Source organism: Crocuta crocuta, unplaced genomic scaffold (genome assembly GCF_008692635.1).
Source record: "Crocuta crocuta isolate KB4526 unplaced genomic scaffold, BGI_CrCroc_1.0 scaffold417, whole genome shotgun sequence".
In the NCBI taxonomy this organism is placed as follows: Eukaryota; Metazoa; Chordata; class Mammalia; order Carnivora; family Hyaenidae; genus Crocuta; species Crocuta crocuta.
The window spans coordinates 1661411-1683728 of NW_027536463.1; the positions used below are offsets into that span (position 1 = coordinate 1661411).

At 37.3% G+C, this 22318-nt stretch overlaps 1 protein-coding gene across 1 annotated transcript in view; it reads left to right on the forward strand.

The window, feature by feature from the left end:
* The window catches only part of SEMA3C (semaphorin 3C), a 173701-nt gene that overhangs the window by 121891 nt on the left and 29492 nt on the right, over positions 1-22318 (forward strand). The window contains exon 12 of the mRNA XM_077748524.1: positions 1450-1672. Coding sequence (XP_077604650.1) covers positions 1450-1672 — 223 coding nt within the window. The remainder of the gene's footprint in view (positions 1-1449; positions 1673-22318) is intronic.

Consider the following 22318-nt stretch of genomic DNA (forward strand, 5'->3'; position numbering starts at 1 on the left):
ACCTTTAAAGAAGTAACTTTTGGGGGCGCCTAGGTGGCTTAGTAGGTTAAGCATCCGACTTTGGCTCAGGTCATGATCTCACCGCTCGTGGGATCAGGCCCCACGTCGGGCTCTGTGCTGACAGCCCAGAGCCTGGAGCCTGCTTCAGATTCTGTGTCTCCCTCTCTCTCTCTGCCCCTCCCCTACTCGCACTCTCTCTCTCAAAAATGAATAAATATTTTAAAAATTTGAAAAAAAATGAAGAAATAACTTTTGAACTGAGAACAAAATGAGGTTCAGAATGGAGTTATAGGGAGAAGAGTGTTCCAGATGGGGAAGAGCAAGTGTCAAAGTCCTGGAGGGGGAGCATGCTTGATTCTCAAGAAGAGCATGAACTATTTTGAGAATGGTAGATGAAATCCAGACATACAGGAGCTTGTAGGCCATGCTGAGCTATCGGAATTTTATTCTAAGAGTAGTGGAAGTCATAAGAGTCTTTTCTCGAAGGGAATTAACAGGTCTAATTATCCATACCCAATCCAAGTTCTGACTTTGGAGATCCCACATGGGGAGGAAAGAATCATATTGGAATAAAACTCTTGTACATTAGAATTCTGATTGAATCTGACAATGATCATCTGTTTTAGCCAGTAATAGTATTAGATTATATCCGCAGTTGTTGTTTTTTTCCCTCTAACAACACTGTCACTGGTAAGAATAGGAATAGAAAAGTGATAGATGTGAAAGGTAAAAAGTTATATATAAAATGGCATCAACTGCTCTCCAAAAACAAATGGAGTAGGGTAAGTGGACTTAACCTTGCTCAACTGGTCAAATTGTACACCTTTCAAATTCATTTGCTATAGATAGTTGTATATACAGTCATGTTGTTTTCTCCTCAATGAGTAGCAAATGCAGATGGTCCCCACTTATGATGCTTCATCTCACGGTTTTTTGACTTTATTATGGTGCAGAAGCAATACAAATTCAGCAGAACTGTAGTTTGAATACTTTCCCAAGCTAGTGATTGCTTCTCTTTCAGAATGCTGAGTAGGTCAGCGAGCTGCAGTCCCCAGACAGCCTCATGATCACAAAAGTCAACAACCCATACGCTTAAAGTCATTCTGTGTTTCACGGTTCCATATTCAATCGATTACATGAGCTATTCAACACTTCAGTATAAAATAAGCTTTGTGTTACATGATTTTCTCTAACGTTAGGCTAATGTAAGTGTTCTGAGCATGTTTAAGGTGGGCTCGGCTAAGCTCTGATGTTTGGTAGGTTAAGTGTATCAAATGCATTCTTATATTTTCAATTTACAATGGATTCAAACCCACTGTAAGTCAAAGAGGATCTGTGCTTACAACAACTTGAGCTCTTTGAAATATTTTAAACAGTGGAAGTCTTTTGGTTATCACTAAAAGGAAGTCACTATTTACTAATTTGGTTCTTTTTAAAATATTTTATTAGTGCCCAGGAGGAGCATTTACACCCAATATGCGGACCACTAAGGAGTTCCCAGATGACGTTGTCACTTTTATTCGGAACCATCCTCTCATGTACAATTCTATCTACCCAATCCACAGAAGGCCTCTGATTGTTCGAATAGGCACCGACTACAAGTACACAAAGATCGCTGTGGACCGAGTGAATGCTGCTGATGGTAGATATCACGTCCTGTTTCTCGGAACAGGTAAGTATTTGTGCCCAAACTATACTTTAACGTGTAGTCAAAAAACATAACAGGTGTGGACCATAATATCAGAAGCAGAGAAACTCCAGTGTTAATTCTGTCTGATCCCTCACTGAGGTATTTAATGTCTCGATGCCTGTTACCACATCTGTAAAATGGAGTTAATAATATAAATTACTCTATAGGGTTTTTATGAGTAACTAATGGGTTAATATATGTAAAGCACGTAGAAGAGTCCCTGGCACATATTATCGTGAAGTATAATAATTATGAGCTCAGTGAAAGGATGGGAAGACATTTTTAGCATGGGTCAGGGTTTCTCTCAAGTGGAACAAAGTCTTCAACTGTTTTTTAAGATTTTTTTTTTAATTTACTTATTTTGAGAGAGAGAGAGTAAGAGAGAGAGCATCAATGGAGGACGGGCAAAGAGAGAGAGACAAGGGGAGAGAGAGAGAACCCCAAGCAGGCTCCACACTGTCAGCGCAGAGCCCAATGGGGGACTCGAACCCATGAACTGCAAGATCACAACCTGAGCCAAAGTCAGACGCTTAACCAGCTGAGTCACCCAGGCACCCCTGCAACTTTTTAATAAATACATGGAGTCATTTTCCAGTGATAGTGATAATGGCGGATGGTCTACATAACGTTTAAAAGTTAATTTAATAACAAATACAGATAGAGTTTTTAAAAAGATATTATAGATAGTATTTTAATACATTCGCAATTGTAGTTTGCCAATTTACTTTAATAAGTTGAGTGAAAACCAGTCTTGTTTGTAGACCTACATGAATGTGGAATGGCTGACCTTGTAGCAGGGGTTCTCAAAACGTGATCCCCAGACCAACAAAATCAGTATTATCCAGGAACTTGGTAGAAATACAGTTGCAGGCTCCGATCCAAGAACTGTAGGGATAAGACCCAGCCGTCTGTGTTTTAACAAGCCCTCCAGGTAACTTGATATACACTAAAGTTATATCAAGAGAAAAAAACTCTAGTTTGCCAGTCAGGCAGTAATTAACATCTTTCAAACATTGCTGACTACCTTTCAGGAAGTGATGAAATCTCTTTACCTGTAATATAAGAGCTACTTCATGAAATTAGGTAATTCCTCTTCTCGCTTAAGATACAGATCTAAAATGTGTCCGTAAACCTCATTTATAAGATATGCTGTGGTGCCGGGGCACCTGCCTAGCTCAGTCTGCTAAGCGTCCAACTCTTGATTTTAGCTCAGGTCATGACTCTCGGTTTGTGAGACTGAGCCCGGTGTCAGGCTCTGTACTGACAGCCTGGAACCTGCTGGGGATTCTCTGTCTCTCCCTCTCTCTCTGCCCCTCCCCTGCTTGCTTGCTCTCTCTGTCTCTCTCTCAAAAATAAATAAATAAACATTATTTTTAAAAAATGATATGCAGTGGTGCAATATGTATTCTGAGCTTTCAGGCTTCAGTCAATTTAAGATGTGTATTATTTTTTTCCTTGGGTAAATAATGCGTTCAAAGTGTGCCTTTCTTATGAAGTTCTTATTTTGTTCTTACACTTAAAACCCCAATCTGAATCTTTCAGTCTCATATAACTTCAGTTTGTACTGGTCTGAGGGCAAAAATCTGCTGACATGTACTACCTGGCACCCTCTTTCACACCTGGACGTATCTGTGTTTTCACTGATCCTCTCTTCCCTTGGCCTGAGAAATAATCCTTCCTTCCCAGATGAACCTTTCTTCAGGCTTCTCAATTTTATCCTTTCCTACTGTCTCCAGGACCTTTATCACTTAATTTCTTATTTGCTTTATTTGTTCATTTCATTCTCTACTGTATCCTTGGCTGAGAAGCCTTACACCAGGATACAAAACTAGACCCCACCCATTGCCACCCCTGCTGTTCTGCCGATTTTGCCAGGGTCTTCAATGTCCTCATGAGAAGAAAACCCCATGACCTTAAACCAATGAAGTCCTTCCCTTTCCTCTTCGCATCACGTGGTATTGCAGAATCTCTCTTTACCTGCTGCTTTGGCCACAAGTAATGTACGCCCCCTCTTTCCCTAGCAGTTCTCTCTGTTTCCCTCGTTCGTCTGGCTTCCTCCGGCTACTGAGCATGGGTATTCCCTGAGGCTCTGTCCACAGTCCTCTTCTTTTTACATATTCTTTGGCCATCTCATTTTCTCATGTACTTTTAATTATCCATTATGTAGAATCAAATCCCAAATATATATATTTCTAGTCATTGCCATTTCCTGAGCTTAATATTTACATTTACATCTTATTTTTTGTATTTTATTGTTTTTTTTTAGTCTTTAATTCCAGTTAGTTAACATACAGTGTTATTAGTTTCAAGTGTACAACAGAGCGATTCAGCACTTCCATATATCACCCTGTGCTCATCACAACAAGTGCACTCTTTAAGCCCCATCACCTTTTTCACCCGACCCCTCACCCACTTCCCCTCTGGTAACCATCAGATTGTTCTCTACAATTAAAAGTCTGTTTCTTGCTTTGACTCTTTCTCTCTCCAATTTTCCTTTGCTTTTTTATTGTTTCTTGAAGTCCACATGTGAGTAAAGTCATACGGTATTCATCTTTCTCTGACTTACTTTGCTAAGCGTTATACTCTCTAGCTTCACATTGTTGCAGATAGCAAGGTTTCATTCTTTTTTATAGCTGAGTAATATTCCATTGGCTTGCTTCCATATCTTGACTGTTGTAAATAATGCTGCTATAAACATAGGGGTGCATGTATCCCTTTGAATTAGTGTTTTTGCATTCTTTAGGTAAATACTCTGTAGTGCAATTGCTGGATCATAAGGTAGTTCTGTTTTCAAATTTTTGAGGAAACTCCACACCGTTTTCTACAGTGTCTGCACCAGTTTCCATTGTCACCAGTAGTGCATTGCATGTTCCTTTTTCTCCACATCCCCACCAACACCTGTGTTGTTAATTTACATCTTACTTTTAGATAACACAGATTGTATAACTCCTTAACATTTCAAACATCATGCTGCAAACTCAACTTATCCACTCTTAAGACTCTCAAACTCTCAAACTCTTTTTTTAAATGTTTTATTTATTTTTGAGAGAGAGAGAGACGGCGTGAGCAGGGAAGGGTCAGAGAAAGTGGGAGTCACAGAATCCAAAGACGGGCTCCAGGCTCTGAGCTACCTGTCAGCACAGAGCCTGACACGGGGCTCGAACCCACAAACCGCGAGATCATGACGTAAGCTGAAGTCGGACGCTTAACTGACTGAGCCACCCAGGCGCCCCTCAAACTCTCAGGCTTTTAATCGAGTCTCCCATATTTGTATTCTTACCACACATTCCTTTCAAGGTTCTGTTTCTCCTTGATATGTACTTTCTCTCTAAGGCATACCACCGTGCCTGGTAAGCTCAATAAATATTTGCAGGATGAATTGAATATCATGACTATATCCATTGCTACTCATATAATGAAATGAATTCATAACTATTTGCAAAAGTTAATCTTCATTTGCATATACGCTGTGTTCTCCAAAGATGTAACTTCCATATGAAGGACTTCGAAAAATTGCTTTTGGCCTTGGCTCGGATCATCTAACATGGAGTTTGCATTAAAAAAAAAAAAATTCCTTGAGTGAAGTGGTAATTTTAGAGTCCTACTTCTCCCTAATATCTCATATCACTCATAAAAAGTGTGTTCTTTTTCTCTTCTTCTGGAATTTGTGTTAAAAGTGGACTCTGATGTCACAGTTGGGTTGTTTTCTCATGAAAGTCTGCATAAAATATGTAGATTTAATGGATGGAATTTTCAAGTCTTTACAAACCGTGTAGCAGTGTTTATTCAGATAGAAGGCGGTAAGAAATAAACTTTTGCACAGATTCTTTGGCTTTTCTTACCACATAAATATCTGGCATCTTTGGATAGACTTTTTATGTTAGTATTTAAACATTTGTGTCATTTTGAAATGTACTATTTAGGCATATGTTTTTAATTGTACTGAGACCCTTCCCTAATGATTCCTTACAAAGCCACACGAGTCTCTGAAAGCCTCTACTCTGACAGGAGAGCACATGCTATGACAGTACCTCTGCCAAGAGCATTTTCTGAAGAGATGATAACTCACTTCACCATCGAATCTGGTCCTCATGGTCCCATCAGTCTGCACTGTAATTTACAAGCAGTGATTCCAATTTACCTGAAACTCTTACTGGGAGAGAAATATTTTTTGCCCAGGTAGTTTTTGGATCACTGGTGAAATTTCTTCAAAAGAGAGTCCTCAGTGCTTGTTTGACCCAAGTGAGTAGAATAACCTTTTCTGAAATGCAACTTGGGGGAATTGCAGGTGACTGCTCCCAGGGATTTCTTAGCCTGTGTACCTAAATGTCTTAGGAAGGGGTAAGAGGTCATGGTGTTGCCAAATTCCTAATTACCAGAGAGCTTTTCTGCTGTTATAAGTAAATAATAATGTTCCAAATACTGCCACGAGGCAAGCTTCTCTCATAGCTTCCTTGTCTCTTTACCATTTTGGAAAATTCACAGGAATTCAAAGAAGACATTAGTTGTCAAGGATGTCATTAAAAAAAATCTTACATGATAGGTAATTGGAATGCAAATAGGATATTATATGTAACTGTATTCACTTTGAATATTATGAATGACTTTGTAACTCCCAGGATCTCCATGGTAGTTACGTGGGCCCAGTGCCTGGTAACTGTTACAATTAACCTCTTAGAGTGTGCTATACTGGCTCAGTTTGAGAAGCTGATAATCTTATCCTCCATTCTCCTGGAACTACTTCATTATATTTTGTGTATTACAGTTGCAAAGACAGACAGAGAGATAGATAAAATAATAACTGAGAGAAAGAGAGAGAGCGGGAGGGAGAGAAGAACAAAGAAAAGGAAGAAAGAAGAAACAAGGAAGAAAGAAAATTTCAGCTTTGTCTACAAATCTTTTATTTCTTACAGTTTGCATTGTCAATGTCTCGTCTAGGGTCCAGCAAACTATAGCCTCGGCCAAGTGTGGCCCGCTGCAGGTATGGTACTTAAGCTAAGAACATTGTTTTACATTTTTAAATGATTGAAACAAAATAACAAGAAGAATATTTCATGAGCACTGAAAATGACAAGGTTTGTACGTTACCATGTCCATTAATAAAGTTTTATTAGAATACGGCCACCGTGGTTCTTTTCTATTTTGTCTGTGGCTGCTTTTGTGCTACGACATCAGAGCTGAGTAGTCGCCACAAAGACTGTTTAGCTCACAGAGCCTAAAATATGTGTTATTTGGCCCTTTAGAGAAGAAGTTTGCTGACCTTGTTTTGTCTCATAGTTGGAAAATTCTAGAAAAATTAAGACTTCTTAAAGAAGCTATTTTGTAATACATAGATATAATACAGGAATTCATAATGTTGCCCAGAATACATGTTTCTCCTTTTGTCTTGAGTAAAAAACGTTCTGCTGTTCTATTTTACCTTAAACTAGAAACTAAGTTTACTTATGTTCCTATCATTCCTGCTGCTGCTACTCGTCTAAAAAAGATCTCGTGTTGAAAAAAAAAGTATTTTAAAAATCAGTGCTTTGTTTTATTTGGTGGTGTTTGTTGGTGTTTTGTAGCATCTTTGTTTTGTCCTGGTTTGTTGTTTGGTTTGGTTTGGCGTGGTTTTGTGCTGTGTTTTTAGTTCATAGTATTAGTGCTGTGGGTATTTTTATGATCTGTACTGCCTCCCCCTTTTTTCTTAATCTTTAAGAAAGGCTGTAAAACAGCAGGCAAGGGCTCTCAGAGGATTAACATTTTTATTTTAACTTTGCCACCTACTGCTTACATCCCGGCCACTTGTTCAAAGCTGACTATATTGCACAGTGAAGACATTTTGCCTGTTTTCTTTTGGAGTTATGAAAATATTTAAGTGTCTGGGTCAAGTTCAGATACATTCTATCAAATTTATATTTTTAGCAGGATGTATGTATGAATCAGAATGACATGGGATTTCTGATGAAAGCATGATAGTTTCTTGTGAATGGATGTTAGTGGTTTAGGATGATTTAATGCCATTATGATTTTTAAATGTAAGGTTGATACCTGTGGTGTTCTGCCAAAATTCTTATATAGTATGTACTGTTTCATGCTTCTTATTAGCTTCCGTTTCACTGGATGAGTACTAAGTTGGAATGTTGGCTCCAGTAAGTCCTTTGAAAGTGTAGAGTTTTGAAGTATGTGCCACATATGTGACTAAAGCCTTAATATGTTTGCCTTGCAGCATTATAGGATAACTACCTTCGTAGTAATGAACCCGTTTTGGCAGTCACATCTCCTGGAATGGCACACTTAATGAACCACAGAGCCAGGCATTTTGATTTTTAAACAACTCCCTAATATACTCCATGTAAAATCTGATAGCTGCAGCCTTGCTTTAGAGCTCAGGAAAGACTCCCATCAGTTGGAAGCTGGGCACGAATTCCACTCTGAGGATAATGTCTAGACTTCCCCTTTGCTTAGGAGTGAGGAACAAATCCTTTTATAAGTCACTGGTTTTTAATAACATTGTGGTTCACTGCTTTCCAAAGCAGAATCTGGAAACTTCTGAGAATTTACCAAGGATTCTACTGGGATTTTCACAGCAGGAAAAACTAATGGAACAAAGTGGAATGATGGCTGAATTGACAGGAGAAGATGATAAATCACGGTGTGATGATTGCTTGATCATGTAGAAGAGTAGCAAAAAGGGAATATGTGAAGAGAGAGAGAGAGAGGAAAAAAAAAGGAAGGTAGCCCATACAGTGATTGCTAATCCAGAAATAAATGTTCTCATTTAAATGTTACCTCCAAAGATAGTTTATTGAAACATATATGGCTAATTGCTGAAAAATTTTTATTCCAAAAAGCAGATTTATTTTTTCTTCAAGCTGCTCTACAGAGATCTATTTTTTTGAAGACAGCATACAATCTCACATAGTGATTATGTAAATATGAGTGTTCTTAATTTGCCCGAATAACCCGTTTATTTATTTAGAGTTCCACTTATTATGCAAATAAGTACAGTTTTTCAGGTTTCTGAAATATTTTATTACTATTATAATGATGCTGATTAAATTTATTCATAATACTTACCTTTTGTTTGGAATCTCATCCAACTCTTATCACTACTCTGTGAGAAAATGTGAGAATGCAGACACCATGGAGGGCGAGGATATTTGTCTGATTTATTCCTTGCTGTATCTTCAGTACTTAGAATAGTGCATCACTCAAAGTTGCCACTCAATAGATATTGTTTGAGTGAATGAGCAAATGAGCTATACTTATCCTCCATCATAGTATATGATGAGGACAGAAGCTCAGATGAGTTAACATCACATAGATATTTGGCATATGATACAACTAAAGTGTAAACTCTTGCTGGCTGATTTCACATCCCCACCATTTATTCTCTTCATGTTACTACCTCATTTACCATCGCCATTTTATATTATATACCTTTTATTTATAAAGTTCAGCTAATTTGCTTTATACTATCTCATTTTACAATGAATTTAATATTTCATCCACAAATCTCAAGATGATATGATTCATGTGCTGACATTCAGCATTAGCATCAGCCTTGTTTCGTTTGAATAGCGTCACTCACTTTCGTCTATCCGCATGTTGCCACCAAGTCTTACATGTGAACACGGTACATCTTACAAGGTGACAGAGAAGACTTAGAACAGGCCGGGTTTGTGTGTGAATTAACTCAACTGGAATTTAAACTCTGAATCTGAATCACTTCATGGCCTTTTGGCTAAGATCAAGCGTAAACTGTGAATCTGATGTCTTTTTATGTAAGTGACCATATATTTAAGAATGAAGGAAGTTATATTTGATGGGGAGAGAGAGGTTGCAAAAATGGAGTAGGTCTTCACCCGAATTTTTCATGTATCACTACATCTTTGCTCATTTCAATTTTTTTAAGCGGGCCTTATATCTGTCTTCAGTATGTCTTAACATACTCACCAAAACACATGCATATCTCTTTGGCATGCTTCTGTTACTTAATTAAAATGGAATATGCATACTCAGTTGATGTATTTGAAGGATTTCAGAATATCCTGCACGGAGAGACAGTGCCTCTCAGCAGGAGAGATGGTGCTGGTTTGCTCTGTAACACTCTTTAATTATTTAATCACTGATGTTTTCCTAGATGACTTGAAAACAACTACAACCAAACCTTATCCTTGAATCTTGCCGTCTTTTAACCCTTTACTGGTACATGAATTTAAGACAACTTTCTAGCCTAAAGACCATCTAAAACCTTTTGTCTGTGTGCTGAGAAGAGATAACCACAGGGTGTTTTGTTCTTGATGTGCTGCCAAGTCTCTCGGAGGCAGCCTGAGTAGCTTTTGTCCCTGGGAGAAGAATTCACAGCCTTACATTCAGCAAGGCCAAGCCTTCTCTATGTGATTACCCAAAGGAGGTCTTTAGCTAACTCCTAGTTGTGCTGGGTGGTTTCTGTGGAAAGCTGGCTTTAAAAGTTGTTGTTGTTGTTGTGTTGTTTATTGAACTGAAAGGAATTCAAATTTTACAGAAAATGGAAGGAAATATTTCATTTTCGAATATGAGATATAGTATAAATCGGAACCAAATGATTTGCAACTTGATTTTCTGAGGTAAATCTGTGGTATTAAAGTCATGTATGTTGTACTTAGTTGTATGCTTATTTTTTCTATTTTGCTAATGTGGCAGGTAGACTAATAGCCCCCTTAGTTTATACCCTAATATCAGGAACATGTGGTTATGTTACGTTACATGGCAGAAGAGACTTTGCAGATAGGATTAATGTTACAGACCTTGAGATAAGGAGATTTTCCTGAATTGTCTGGGTGTAATCACCAGTCTAATCATATGACTTTGCAAAAGCAGAGGACCTTCCCTGACTGTCCCTAGGGTGGAGATGTGAGAATGGAAGAAGTGTTAGAGAGATGTGATTTCTCCTGGCTTTGAAGGTGGAGGAAGGGGATCCATGTGCCAAGGAAGTCAGATGAGCTCTAGAAGCCGAAAAATGAAAGAAAGTGGATTGTCCTTCGATACCCAGAAAGGAATACAATTTCCTGACATTTTGATGTTAGCCCAGTGAGACCCATGTTAGACTTCTAGTCTACAGAACTATGAGGTAATAAATATAGTGTTGTTTTAAGATACAAAATTGGTGCTAATTTGTTATAGCAGCAACAGGAAACTACTACAACTGGGTTTTGAATTCTAGCTTCATTGAAAGATTACAATAAAACTCTTTGATGGACCGCTTGGTTGCTAAGTCTGTTGAATGTTCCACTTTTGATTTCAGCTCAGGTCATGGTCCCAGGGTTGTGGAATTGAGCCCCACATTGGGCTCCACACTGAGCGTGGAACCTGCTTACAATTCTCTCAACACTCTGCCCCTCTCCCCAATTCTCAATAAATAAATAAATAAATAAATAATAAAAATCTATTTGATGTTTCTGTTAAGAATTCCTCAAATAAAAACAATCTGATGTTTTAAAACTCTGGCCAAGTCTTTGATGATTAATGCAAAAAGATAATATGTTTTGTTCTATAGCTCCTTTTCAACCAGGACAGAACAACATAGTAATACATTCACAAGGATATTATTTATTCACTCATTAGAATCTATTGAGTCTCTTGTATGCCAAGTCTTATGATATATAAAGAAAAATAGCAATAACAATTACCTTCAAGGACCTTTTGGCCAGTGGAGGAGACAATTCCATCCAATTCAGTAAATATTATTGGGAACCTATTATGTGGCAGGCACTCTCACCAGTGCTTGGTATATGACAGTGAACCAAAGAGACTAAGATTTCTGCCCTTGTGAAGCTTACATTCTACTGGAAAACAAAATAACCACAATAAATAAATTATACCACCTGTTTAAAGTTGATCATTGCTGTGGAACACACACACACACACACACACCCCTGGGGAAAGGAGATTTGTGGTCTGAGTTTGTCTCATTGAGAGGTTAGAGTTGAGAAAAGACTTGAAAAAATAAGAGAATTAGCTAAATAAACATCTGGGGAAAGAGCAGTGTAAACTCTTCATACACAGTATTGTGCTAAGATCTATAATGTAAGGATCTGTAGAGTCCAGGAATGATGTGGCTGCCTGACACACATTTGAGAAAGTTTTCTATTGCTGCATATCAAATTATCACAAGATTACTAGCTTAAAACTACACACATTTGTTGTTTCAGTTTCTGTAGATAAATGCTTAGCTGGACTCTCTGCTTAGGGTTTCGCAAAGCCAGGCTGTATCACTTTCTGGAGTTCAAGATCTCTTCCAAACTCACATGATGTTTGAAAAACTTAATCTCTTTTATTTTGATCCAGAAATGAGGCCACTGCAGCACTCTGCCACGTGGATCTTTTTATGGTCATTCAAGTCATGGTTAGTTGCTGCTTTGAAATTAACAGAGTCTCTCCCTTCAGTCTGCTCAAATGGGGTTCCATATAATGTGGCATAGTCATGGGATTGACGAGCTATCAATAGCATTACTTTACTGGAAAAGCAAGTCACACATTCCACCTGTACTCAGTGGGAAAAGATCTACAAATGCATGATTCATCAGAGGTCACCTTAGAGTGGTTCAGCCAGGGGTTCAGATCACTGTCATCATCACTTTATGGCAATGTTGTGGAGCATATATTATAGACAGAAAAAAGGAAGCCAGTTAGGAGACTTTTGTTTATTATAGCCATGAGAGGATGAGAGCCTAAATTAAGACAGATGTTTGGAGTCGGATGTTGAGAAGTATTACTGGGTTTAAGAGATGTTTTGGAAGAAGTAAGGACTTTATGATAACAAATTGATTTGGGAAAGGTAGAAGAGTGAACACAGTGTTTAGAATGTTTTGTAGATCTGTGGCTTGGCAATAGGTGGAAAGAAGTACCCCCTCACTGTTCAAGGGAATATAGAATCAGCAAGCAGATTTGGAGAGTAATGGATCCCTTTTTGACCGGCACACCTACACTTTCCTATGACATGGTCATGTATCGGAGACTGAATTTATTGCCTAAAATACGTTATCTTAACAAAATCTCATAGCAACCCTATGAGATAGAATCAGCATCTTCAGTTTGCAGTTGTGTAAACTGAAGCTTTTAGAAGTTAAATGGCTTTCTTAGGGTTGTGAAGCTATTAGGAGCAGTAATAAAGTCCAAACCCAAGCCTGCTCCACATTGAGTTAAACATTTGGTGGACCATCCTGACGAAGTCAGAGAGTGTTAGTGTAGATACACTTCAGCAGAGAGGGCTGTGCTAGAGATGTAGATATGGGAGTCATAGTGTTGTAGGTGTTAGCTGAATCCATGACAATCCTTGAGGCCACCCGAGGAGACTATGCAGATAAGAATTTAACTCTGGGATGGTCACTGAAGGGTACAAAAATAAAGAGTATTTACCAAGGAAATGGAGAAGGAGCAATTATGAAAGTAACAGAAGAGGAAGATGTAACATCATGGTGGCCTGGATCAAAGAGAGTGACAGGCAGGAAAGAAGCAGTGGTCAAGAGCATCAGATGTGGCACAGCTGTGTCTGAGTGACCTTGTAATATGCACCTTTCCTCATTACCCTGTCTCCTTTCATACCAGCAAGATTTGAGAAGGGGATGGCCATTCCTGTGAAAAGAATGAGATGTGAACAGGAGGAGGTCAAAAAGGGCAAGTAAATGCTAGGTTGAGAGATGACTGAATGACGAGGGGAAAGCTTTTCTCTCTGTACTCAAGCACCCAGAAACATAGGTAGATGCTCCGGGCCATTGGAACATCCAATATACAGTTTAAACTCTGACAACAGTTGCACAACAGCCCGTCTTATGAAATGGTGCAGGAAAGTAAGTTAATTAGTGACCATAAAATTTATTAGTCTCAGATGAGTAATTATTTCCCCAGATGTTGAAAGATTATAGAGGAAGAGTTAGCCCCAATTTTGAATCTTTGCAAATTTAGTTGTTGCATACTGTGTGGGATTAATTACACCTTACACAGAATGTACACCTGCATTATTCAAAGTAAGTTTATTTATTTTAAATTAAATGGAAATAAATTATTCATGAGATAATGCAATGGCGATACTAAATGTGATCTATATGTTTTAGCAGCTTACAACACCCTAAACCATTAATTTTAGTGATTTCTGAGACCCTATTTGAGTGTTCTTTAGTTGTATCACTAGGAAAATATAATAATGCATATGTGGATGGTTTATCACATGGTATCATACTAAATTAATTTTTTTCTAATCCTCACAGAGAAAATTAGCTTCTAGAACCAGAACAAATAAGCATATTATATTGTGAACTAGTGTAAAATGTATAATTTCATTACTTCTTATAGAATTGCTAATTTGATAAAATTCTTGGCATTATGATTCCTTGTTCAACTTTGGCCCAGAAGACTACTTTTTAATTAACTTCTCTAAATAAAAAACTCTGAATTTTTACACAGCAGTAATGGATACAAGCACGTGTGTGCTTACCTGTGATATTCTAGATCTACGTATGTCAGTGTGAAATGGCAAGTTAAAATTTCCAGACATCTTCATCATAATGACCAATTCTAATTTTAGTTGGAGTTTTTCCAAAACCTTGTTTAATACAGAATAGCTTGTTTAAGTGTAAGTTATTCTTGGATGAATTCTAGACTAAGAATTAGAGAGCACACTTTGACTTCAGAGGACATAGGTTTAATCCCGCCCTCTGTCACTTGTCAGAATTATGACCTTAGCAAATTATATAACATCTCTAAGTCTTACTTTATTAATTATACCTACTTCATGAACATATTTCAAAACTTGAATGGGATGATATACATAAAACCCCGAATGTACTGCCTCGAAGCTAGTAAGTATTCAGCAGGTACATGTGTACTTGTGTCTACAGAGTAGATATAAATTTATTGAGATCAATCACATCTAAAAATATAAGTAAATATAAGTATGTATATACATACATAAATATTCTGAGTTCCTATTATGAATTCCGATACCACTCTTCACTAGAGTTAGCAGTGAACAAAACACAAATGCCTCTCCTTTTATAGAGTAAATGGCCTTGTGGGAGGACATAGGCAATGAGTAACATGTGTATAATTATTTTAAGTATTACTTAAATTTGTGTACCTTGTATTAGAAAAAAAAGAGAGAGAAGAAGCTTAACTGCAGATGTTGGGTGAACCTGCTGGCAATGTAGGAGGCATTTCTTTTGTCTGGAAATTATATATCAAAGTAAACCACTGATATATAAGAATAGTAAGTAGTAATATGTAACAAGGAGTTGGAATAAAGAAGGATAATTTCAGACCACAGAGAGTAAAATTAGTTATATTCTCTGTAGAGTTTACAAGGAAGGTTCACATAAGCTCTCTCCTTTGATCTTGAACAGCCTTGTCAGGTATGTAAGGCATATCCACATTTTATAGAGAAATAAAAAGGATTACAGGAAGCAGGTTTGCTCAAATTTGGAAGTGTAATTGGAAGTGTAAAACCAGGATGGATACAATGAAAATAGAAGACCCGACTGCAGGTTGGAGGAAGTAGGTGTATTTTATTTTTCAGTAGTGGTGTAGGAACTGCCATTAACTGGGCTGTTGGGTGCAATGCTTCCCTACTGGTGAGAGCTACCTGGAAAAGAGCCATCAGGGAGCACAGTTACATGTCTGCCCAGTGGTCAGCCTGTGGGAGAACAGCACTAATTGGTTGTATCCCTTCCAGTGTTAACTGCTATTTGGTGATCTCAGTAGCGGTGCCCTGAATTAGAGTAGCTCTAGTTGGTCTGCTTTTGAATATTTACATTCCACTTTATCACTAGTAATAATGGAAAATGATTTCAATCTATCGCTTTACTTAATTATAGCTTTTAAATTATTTTTTAATTGCTCAATGTACACATGCTTGTTTTTTAATCAAGAAGTAGATGAAGAAAAAAGAAAAGCCATCCTCGTTTATATTTCCTACTTGAAACCAAATGCATTTTGGCCTTCAGAAGTATTTGAATAGAAAAAGGTGAGGGGTGCCTGAGTGGCTCAGTCAGCTAAGCATCCAATTCTTGGTTTTAGCTTGGGTGATGATCTCACAGTTAGTGAGTTTGAGCCCCACATCAGACTCTGCTGACAGTGCAGAATCCGTGCTTGGGATTCTCTCTCTCCCCTCTTTCCCCTGTTCATTCTCTCTCTTTCTCTCTCTCAAAAAATAAATAAACTTTAAGAAAAACAGGTGATTGTGTATATATTAGGTAAAATGGCTTGCAGAACCTCAGACCACACCCCATAAAATACATAGTACTAGCTCTTCGGTGAGACCTAGAAAACTTGAAGCCAAGTGTAATAAATAAAAACCATAAATAGCCGGAAGTAAAAGTGCAGGTCAGGTTTGTGACCAAATTGGTTCATGTCAGGACAGATTTTACCACCAAAGGAATTAAAAAAAAAAAAAAGAAAAGAAAAGAATAAAATCGTTTGAAAATTAAACTTGCTAAAAAAAGATAATGGGCCTACATTTAAAATGGAGTGTAATCTGTTAATATAGAGGGATTATTCTATAAATGCCAATTATATTTTCACTTTGTAAGATACGACACATGCTTGACTCTTTTGGAGGAAAGGGGGGATTTTATTTTACTGGCACTTGAGATTCTAAGAAATCTTGCTTGCTTTTTTAGTAAAGATTTATTGGTCCACAAATCTGAAAAACAATGGTAGAATGGCTTTAGATGTGGTTTCACTAGGGCTCTAGTTTCTTTCTTTGGAATTTTTGGGCTCTGTTCTCCTTAGCAGGGAGTAGGAATCAGCTTTGTCCTTCTGTCAGCCATTGTCCTGCTTACAAATGGCTGCAGAAGTTTGCAAGATATTTGCAACTCAATCAGCTCTGATAGAAAAAGGGTCATATCTGGTTCTCTTTGTTCTTCCTGTAAACCCGAGTTCCCATTTTATATTATTTCTCTTTTGACTAAAACACATTCTTCAGCATCTCTTCACAAATGCAGGAGGTCTGCAGGCAACAGCTTTTCCCAGATTTTATTTATCTAAAGAATAATTGAGTTCATCTTCATTTTTAAAGAATATTTTCACTGGATATAGAATTCTGGGTTAACTTTTTTTTTTCTTTCACCATTTAAAAAAGTCATCCTATTATCTTCTGGCCTCCATTATTTCTAATAAAATGTCGTCAATAACACAATCCCTTGTGCTCTTGACATGATGTCTTTTTTTCTGATTATCTTTTTTTTCTCCAAGTTTTTTTTCTATAGCTTTTGGTGTCAGCAGTTAAATAAAATGTGCCTGGGGTGTCTGTATTCAGCTTGAACTCTATTCAGCTTGGGTCTCACTGCATTTCTAGATGTACAACATAATATTTTTCGTCAAATTTGGAAAGTTTTCAGCCATTATTTCTTCACATATTTTTTCTTCCCTCGTCGCTTCCTACTCTCCATTCAGAGCACATTTATTAGAAGGTTTGATAATGTCACACATGCCCAAAAGCTATTCACTGTATTCATTTTGTGTGTGTGTGTTCTTGCAAGTGGAAAATTTCTATTGATATACCCTCAAGTCATTGACTCTTCTTTCCTTTTTTAAAAATGTTTGTTTATTTATTTTGAGAGAGACAGAGAGTGCCAGTGGGGGAGGGACATTGAGAAAGGGGGACAGAGTATCTGAAGCAGGCTCTGTGTTGACAGCAGAGAGCCTCATGCAGGTCTCAAACTGAGGAACCATGAGATCATGACCTGGGTTAAAGTCAGACACTTAACCTACTGAGCTACCCGGGTGCCCTCTTTCTTCTTTCAACTCCAGCCTGCTACTAAGTCTATGGAATTAATATTTTATTTTAGTTATTACACCATAGTTGTCAGCCATCCATTTGACTTTATATAGTTTTTATTTCTTTCCTGAGTTTTTCTATTCATTAATTCATTAGGCGCATATCTCCCTTTCTTTTTTGAATTTCTTTTCAATATTTTGAATATAAATATAGAGCTATAATAGTTGCTTTAAAGTTGTCATTTGCTAAGTTTAACACCTGGATAATTTTAACTTCTTTTTCTTCTTGGCTTTTGACCACACATTTCCCCCCAAACACTATCTGTCTCTCCCTCTTTCCCTCTGTCTCTCCATGTATGATTTTCATTGCTGTTGAATACTGGACATTACAGATAATATCATGGCCTTAGGTTCTGTTATCTTCCCCAGAAGAGTATTAATTCTTGTTCTAGCAGACAGTCTAGACTGGGTTTAGACTTGTTTTACTCTTTATTAAAAATCTTGTGCTCAAGGTAGGTCACTCTAACTTAGCAGGACTCAAATTCCGAACCATCTCCCTTATATGTCTTATCAGATCATGGTTACAAGTTTTGTTAGGGCAGCCCTAAACTTAAGTCTTACTCTACAGTTTGGCACTTACTCTCATAGGCTCATGCTATCATGTTAGCTGGATGCCAGCAGATTTAACAGGGTGTTAATGTGAGCTGTGTGCTCTGGTAGGGCCAGAACGCCCACTTCACCTAGGATCGCTCTTCCCAGAACTCCTGAAACTATAATTTATCTGTCCTGTTGTCCCCTTAGCGGCTGCAAACTGTCAAGCCCTGGGAGGTCCTATCCTGCAAACATACAGCCCAGAAGTCAGCAAAAGACTCAAAAGGGATTTTCACATGAACTTCTCGAGCCCCAATTCTGCACAGCTTTGTCTCTCTGATACCATGTACTACAGAATTAGTTTGCTTCTGTTGCCCTAGTTTCTTACATCTTCCTCCTCTTCTCAGTGGGACCACCATGCACTACTTGGACAGCAGCTCTTTGCATCTCTCTTGGGTTATTGCTGCTAGACAGAAAGTGAGGTGATTATTATCTTGTGAAGATTATCTTGTGAGTTTTTCTTCTCTTAGTCATGTGCTCTCTACTATCCATTACTTAGAAAGAATTGCCTCACTTTGTCAGTTTTATAGTGCTTACTGCAGAAGGACTATTCTGGTATCAGTTACTTCATCATGGCCAACTGCCGTATTGCCCTCCAGAAAGATGTTTTGGAATGCGTTTCAAGTGTTTGAAAACAGTTATTTTCTCATATCCATGCCAACTCTAGATTTTATCATTATTTTAAGATTTGTGGATTAAGTGGGTGTTTTTGTAAATTCATATAGATACACTTTTCATATATACTTTATATGCAAATCACACACACATATATAGTTATAATTATATAATATAATTTTCAAAATGTCTGAAACTTGTTATTATACTTTGCTTGGAGACTCTCCCAAAGTATTTTAGTACATTCCAATTAAGTTAATTAATTTTTGTTTATCAGTAGAAATATATTTTTAGCTAAACTTAAGCAGAAAGAGAATTAAAAATTAACATATGTATAAAAAGCTAATTTAGTAGTCTTTTTGTTGACAAATACAACTACCAAAAAACAAAGTAGTTTACAAGGAATTGTACTGTTCAACCGTGATTTGCAAATGTTTGAGTAGATATGCATTTCTTCTATAAAGTTTATTTAACATTAACGCTTCTAAAAATTATAAGTCTGTGGTCTGACGTAGGAAACAACCCCCAAATTTTTTAGGAAACTCCTTAGGTTATTTTGAGTGAGATAGTTTGAACACCACAGTTTGAGAAACTGTTTGTCCAATAGAATATGGTCTCTAAGTGAACCGGAATGGTAGGTTTTTGGGAGTGAGATGACATTAATGGTATCAGCAAATAAACTTGAAAGTCACTGAATTCTATATTTTCCTTACAATGCAGAAAAATATTTTAACAATTCTGAAAGGTTCTTCAACAGACACCCAGGAAACCTCTTTAACTTAGGTTAACCCAGTACTATCCAAATTTACGTGACCCTACAAACTTTAACACCATCACACTTTAGGAGATGCTGAATAGATAGCATTTGTTGTTGCTGCCCTTCCAAGGGCCACCCCTCAGACAGAGACACTGAGATTCCTTTGATGACCAAGTGGGATTCTAACTGCCCTAAGGACTGATGCTGTCAACATCACAGCAGTTAAATTACCTACTGAGTGTGAAAAGCTGTGCTAAGTGGGAAAAATTGTGCTAAATGACCTAGTTTAGAATTTTTTTTCTTTTTACCTAACTTTTTTGGCAGGAGAACATTCACGAATAGAATTGCCACTTTTTAAAACTGTATTTAGTAAACTTTTAATAAATATTATAAATTTGTAATTTAGTTTTATTCTTAAATTTTTAAAAACACTGTTCTAAGAATGTAGCTGTTTGATAAACTAATAGAAAAAAATCTATTGTATTATGAATTCATATTCCAACTAACATGAAAGAAGGCAGCCAACTGGATAGATCTGATTATAGAAACTTACAAGGTAGGATGTCCAGTCATTCGTCCCTAATTTATCTATAAAAGTTTCATTTGTCACACAGAGTTATTGCAGGTTTTGGGGGGCTTTAATTGCTTACTTTGTTTATTTTACTAAACTAGTAAACGATAAACAAGTTATTGCAGTTTGGGGAAGCTTTAATAGCTTATTTTAATAAACAAATTTAAAAAATTATGATGAAAGAAGAACTGTCGTCTAACAAATAGACTGATTTTATCTTTTATAATACTAATTTTCATAATAAATGCTACAACTGATTTTCCAGCAGCAATTTGCCTCTGAAATCATATATAGGGCTGCTTGGGTTGACATCTAGAGGCACCTCGGTGAAGTTAGAGGAAAAAGAAGAAAGTGACTTTGGGATTTGTATGTTTCTTTACTAAACTGAATAAGGCCACTCCTTAGCAGGTACGTTAATTACCAAAATCTAGAATCAGATTGGCAACATAATTTGCAGAGCTTGGTGCAAACTGAAAAATCAGAGTCACTTGTGTAAAATTATTAAGAATTTCAAAGAGGTGACAGCAAAGCGTTAAACCAAGTACAGGTCTCTGACTGCAGGAACTTGAGTGACTGAACAGATCTTACAGCCAGGAAGCCAGACCTGACTAGAATATTTTTACAGATTAACAACGGGGGGAAGGGGTCTGACTAGATCTGATTAAGGAGGCAGTGTTTCTCCCAAATCCCCAGGTGACCAGTGGCAAGCAGACAGTTTTGCATGGCAATTTCCAGTAAAACACCTCAGGATTATAGTTTAAATGAGACTCCGCTGATAGATACACAAAGGACTATTCAAATAACCTGCTGCTGGGTGATGAGCTACGTCTGATCACTTGTTTGAGACAGCTAACGTTTACTGTGCTATAAATGCAAGCTGTTCTTTTGTCTGGAGACAGCGGAAAGGTTTAAGGATAATATTGCTCTGATTCCCCTTGTTAGAAAGAAAAAAAATCCTAGATGGTATAAAATCTATATGACAGGAAAGAAGCTGGTCTGCGGAATTTTCTCTAAGGATTCAGTGAAATAAAGAAAATTAAAATTACTAATGTGGGTTGGTGAGTCTGCTATGTTATCTTTGTATAGAGGTTTATATCCTGCAAATCACTTCTAAAACTTGTCCTGCTTGATTCACGTCACAATGCTTCAGAATATTCAAGGTATATCTGTTATCTGTATCTCACAGATGAGAAAGTTGGGGCTTAGAAAAAAAATGGTGACTCGCATAATGTCAAAAGTTTAGTAAGTGATTGAACTATAAATAAAAAATAACTTGTCCTTATTGAGGGTATACTATGTACCAGACCTCATGCTGAGAAATTTCCATATGTTATTCATTTAAGTCTTAACTGAAAGTGACCATCCACCTTTCTTAATCTAATTTTAAAAAATTAATGTTTGGTATGTGCGTTTGTGTCTGTGTGGGTGCGTTCAACTGGGAAACGTGGGAGGCAGCCTCAGACACAGCTGAATTTGTGTTTAAATGATGTCTTCAGGAATTTATCTCACTATCTTTTAATTCTCCTTTCCTCTGTATTGTTCATTTTCACGTAGAGTCCCTGCATGTGGTCGGATGGATGGCCCTGCATCTCCAGATTTACAAGTCCTTAATAGCCCTGATCTCACAAAGAAAGAGGCTCACAAATCTCTAATTCCCAGGGAAGGCCAGGTCCTGACTTGTTTCTGTGTCTGCTCCTCCATGAATCACCAGGGTAAAGAGATACTCTTATTGGACAGGCCTATGTCATGACATCTCCCTGGAGCTCAAAGAGATACACACACCGTTCCTTAACTCTTTAGATTGAGAATGAGAGACATGTTTCCAAAAGATGTTTCATGGTGTTATTATCAAAAGGAAGGGAAGTGATTCTGGGTAGGCCTTAGATATCCATTACAAAGGTTTAATTATTATTTATGTTTACACACAAGCAAACTGAGACTTAAGGGAAAAAGCATACTCTGCTTCACTGTAAATGTATCGTAGGCATTGAGCTTACCCCAAGGAAATAAAAGCAATACTCCAAATTCTATAAAACAACACAAAGGATTTATGTTTTGAGGATATTCAAGGAATGCCATTCTCACTACCCTCAGAAAGCAGACATTTGATAACTATATTATCATCTTCAAACTAAAAAGTACAGGGATGGCTTTGTATAGACATAAGTAATCAGAAATTTTATGGATATTCTGGAATGTGTATCTTTCAATGACTAACATTTTAATGGGAACAGACTTACTACTTAAAAAACCATAAATTCTAGACCATAAACTCTTCAATGCTCTGCCTATTTATGTTTGC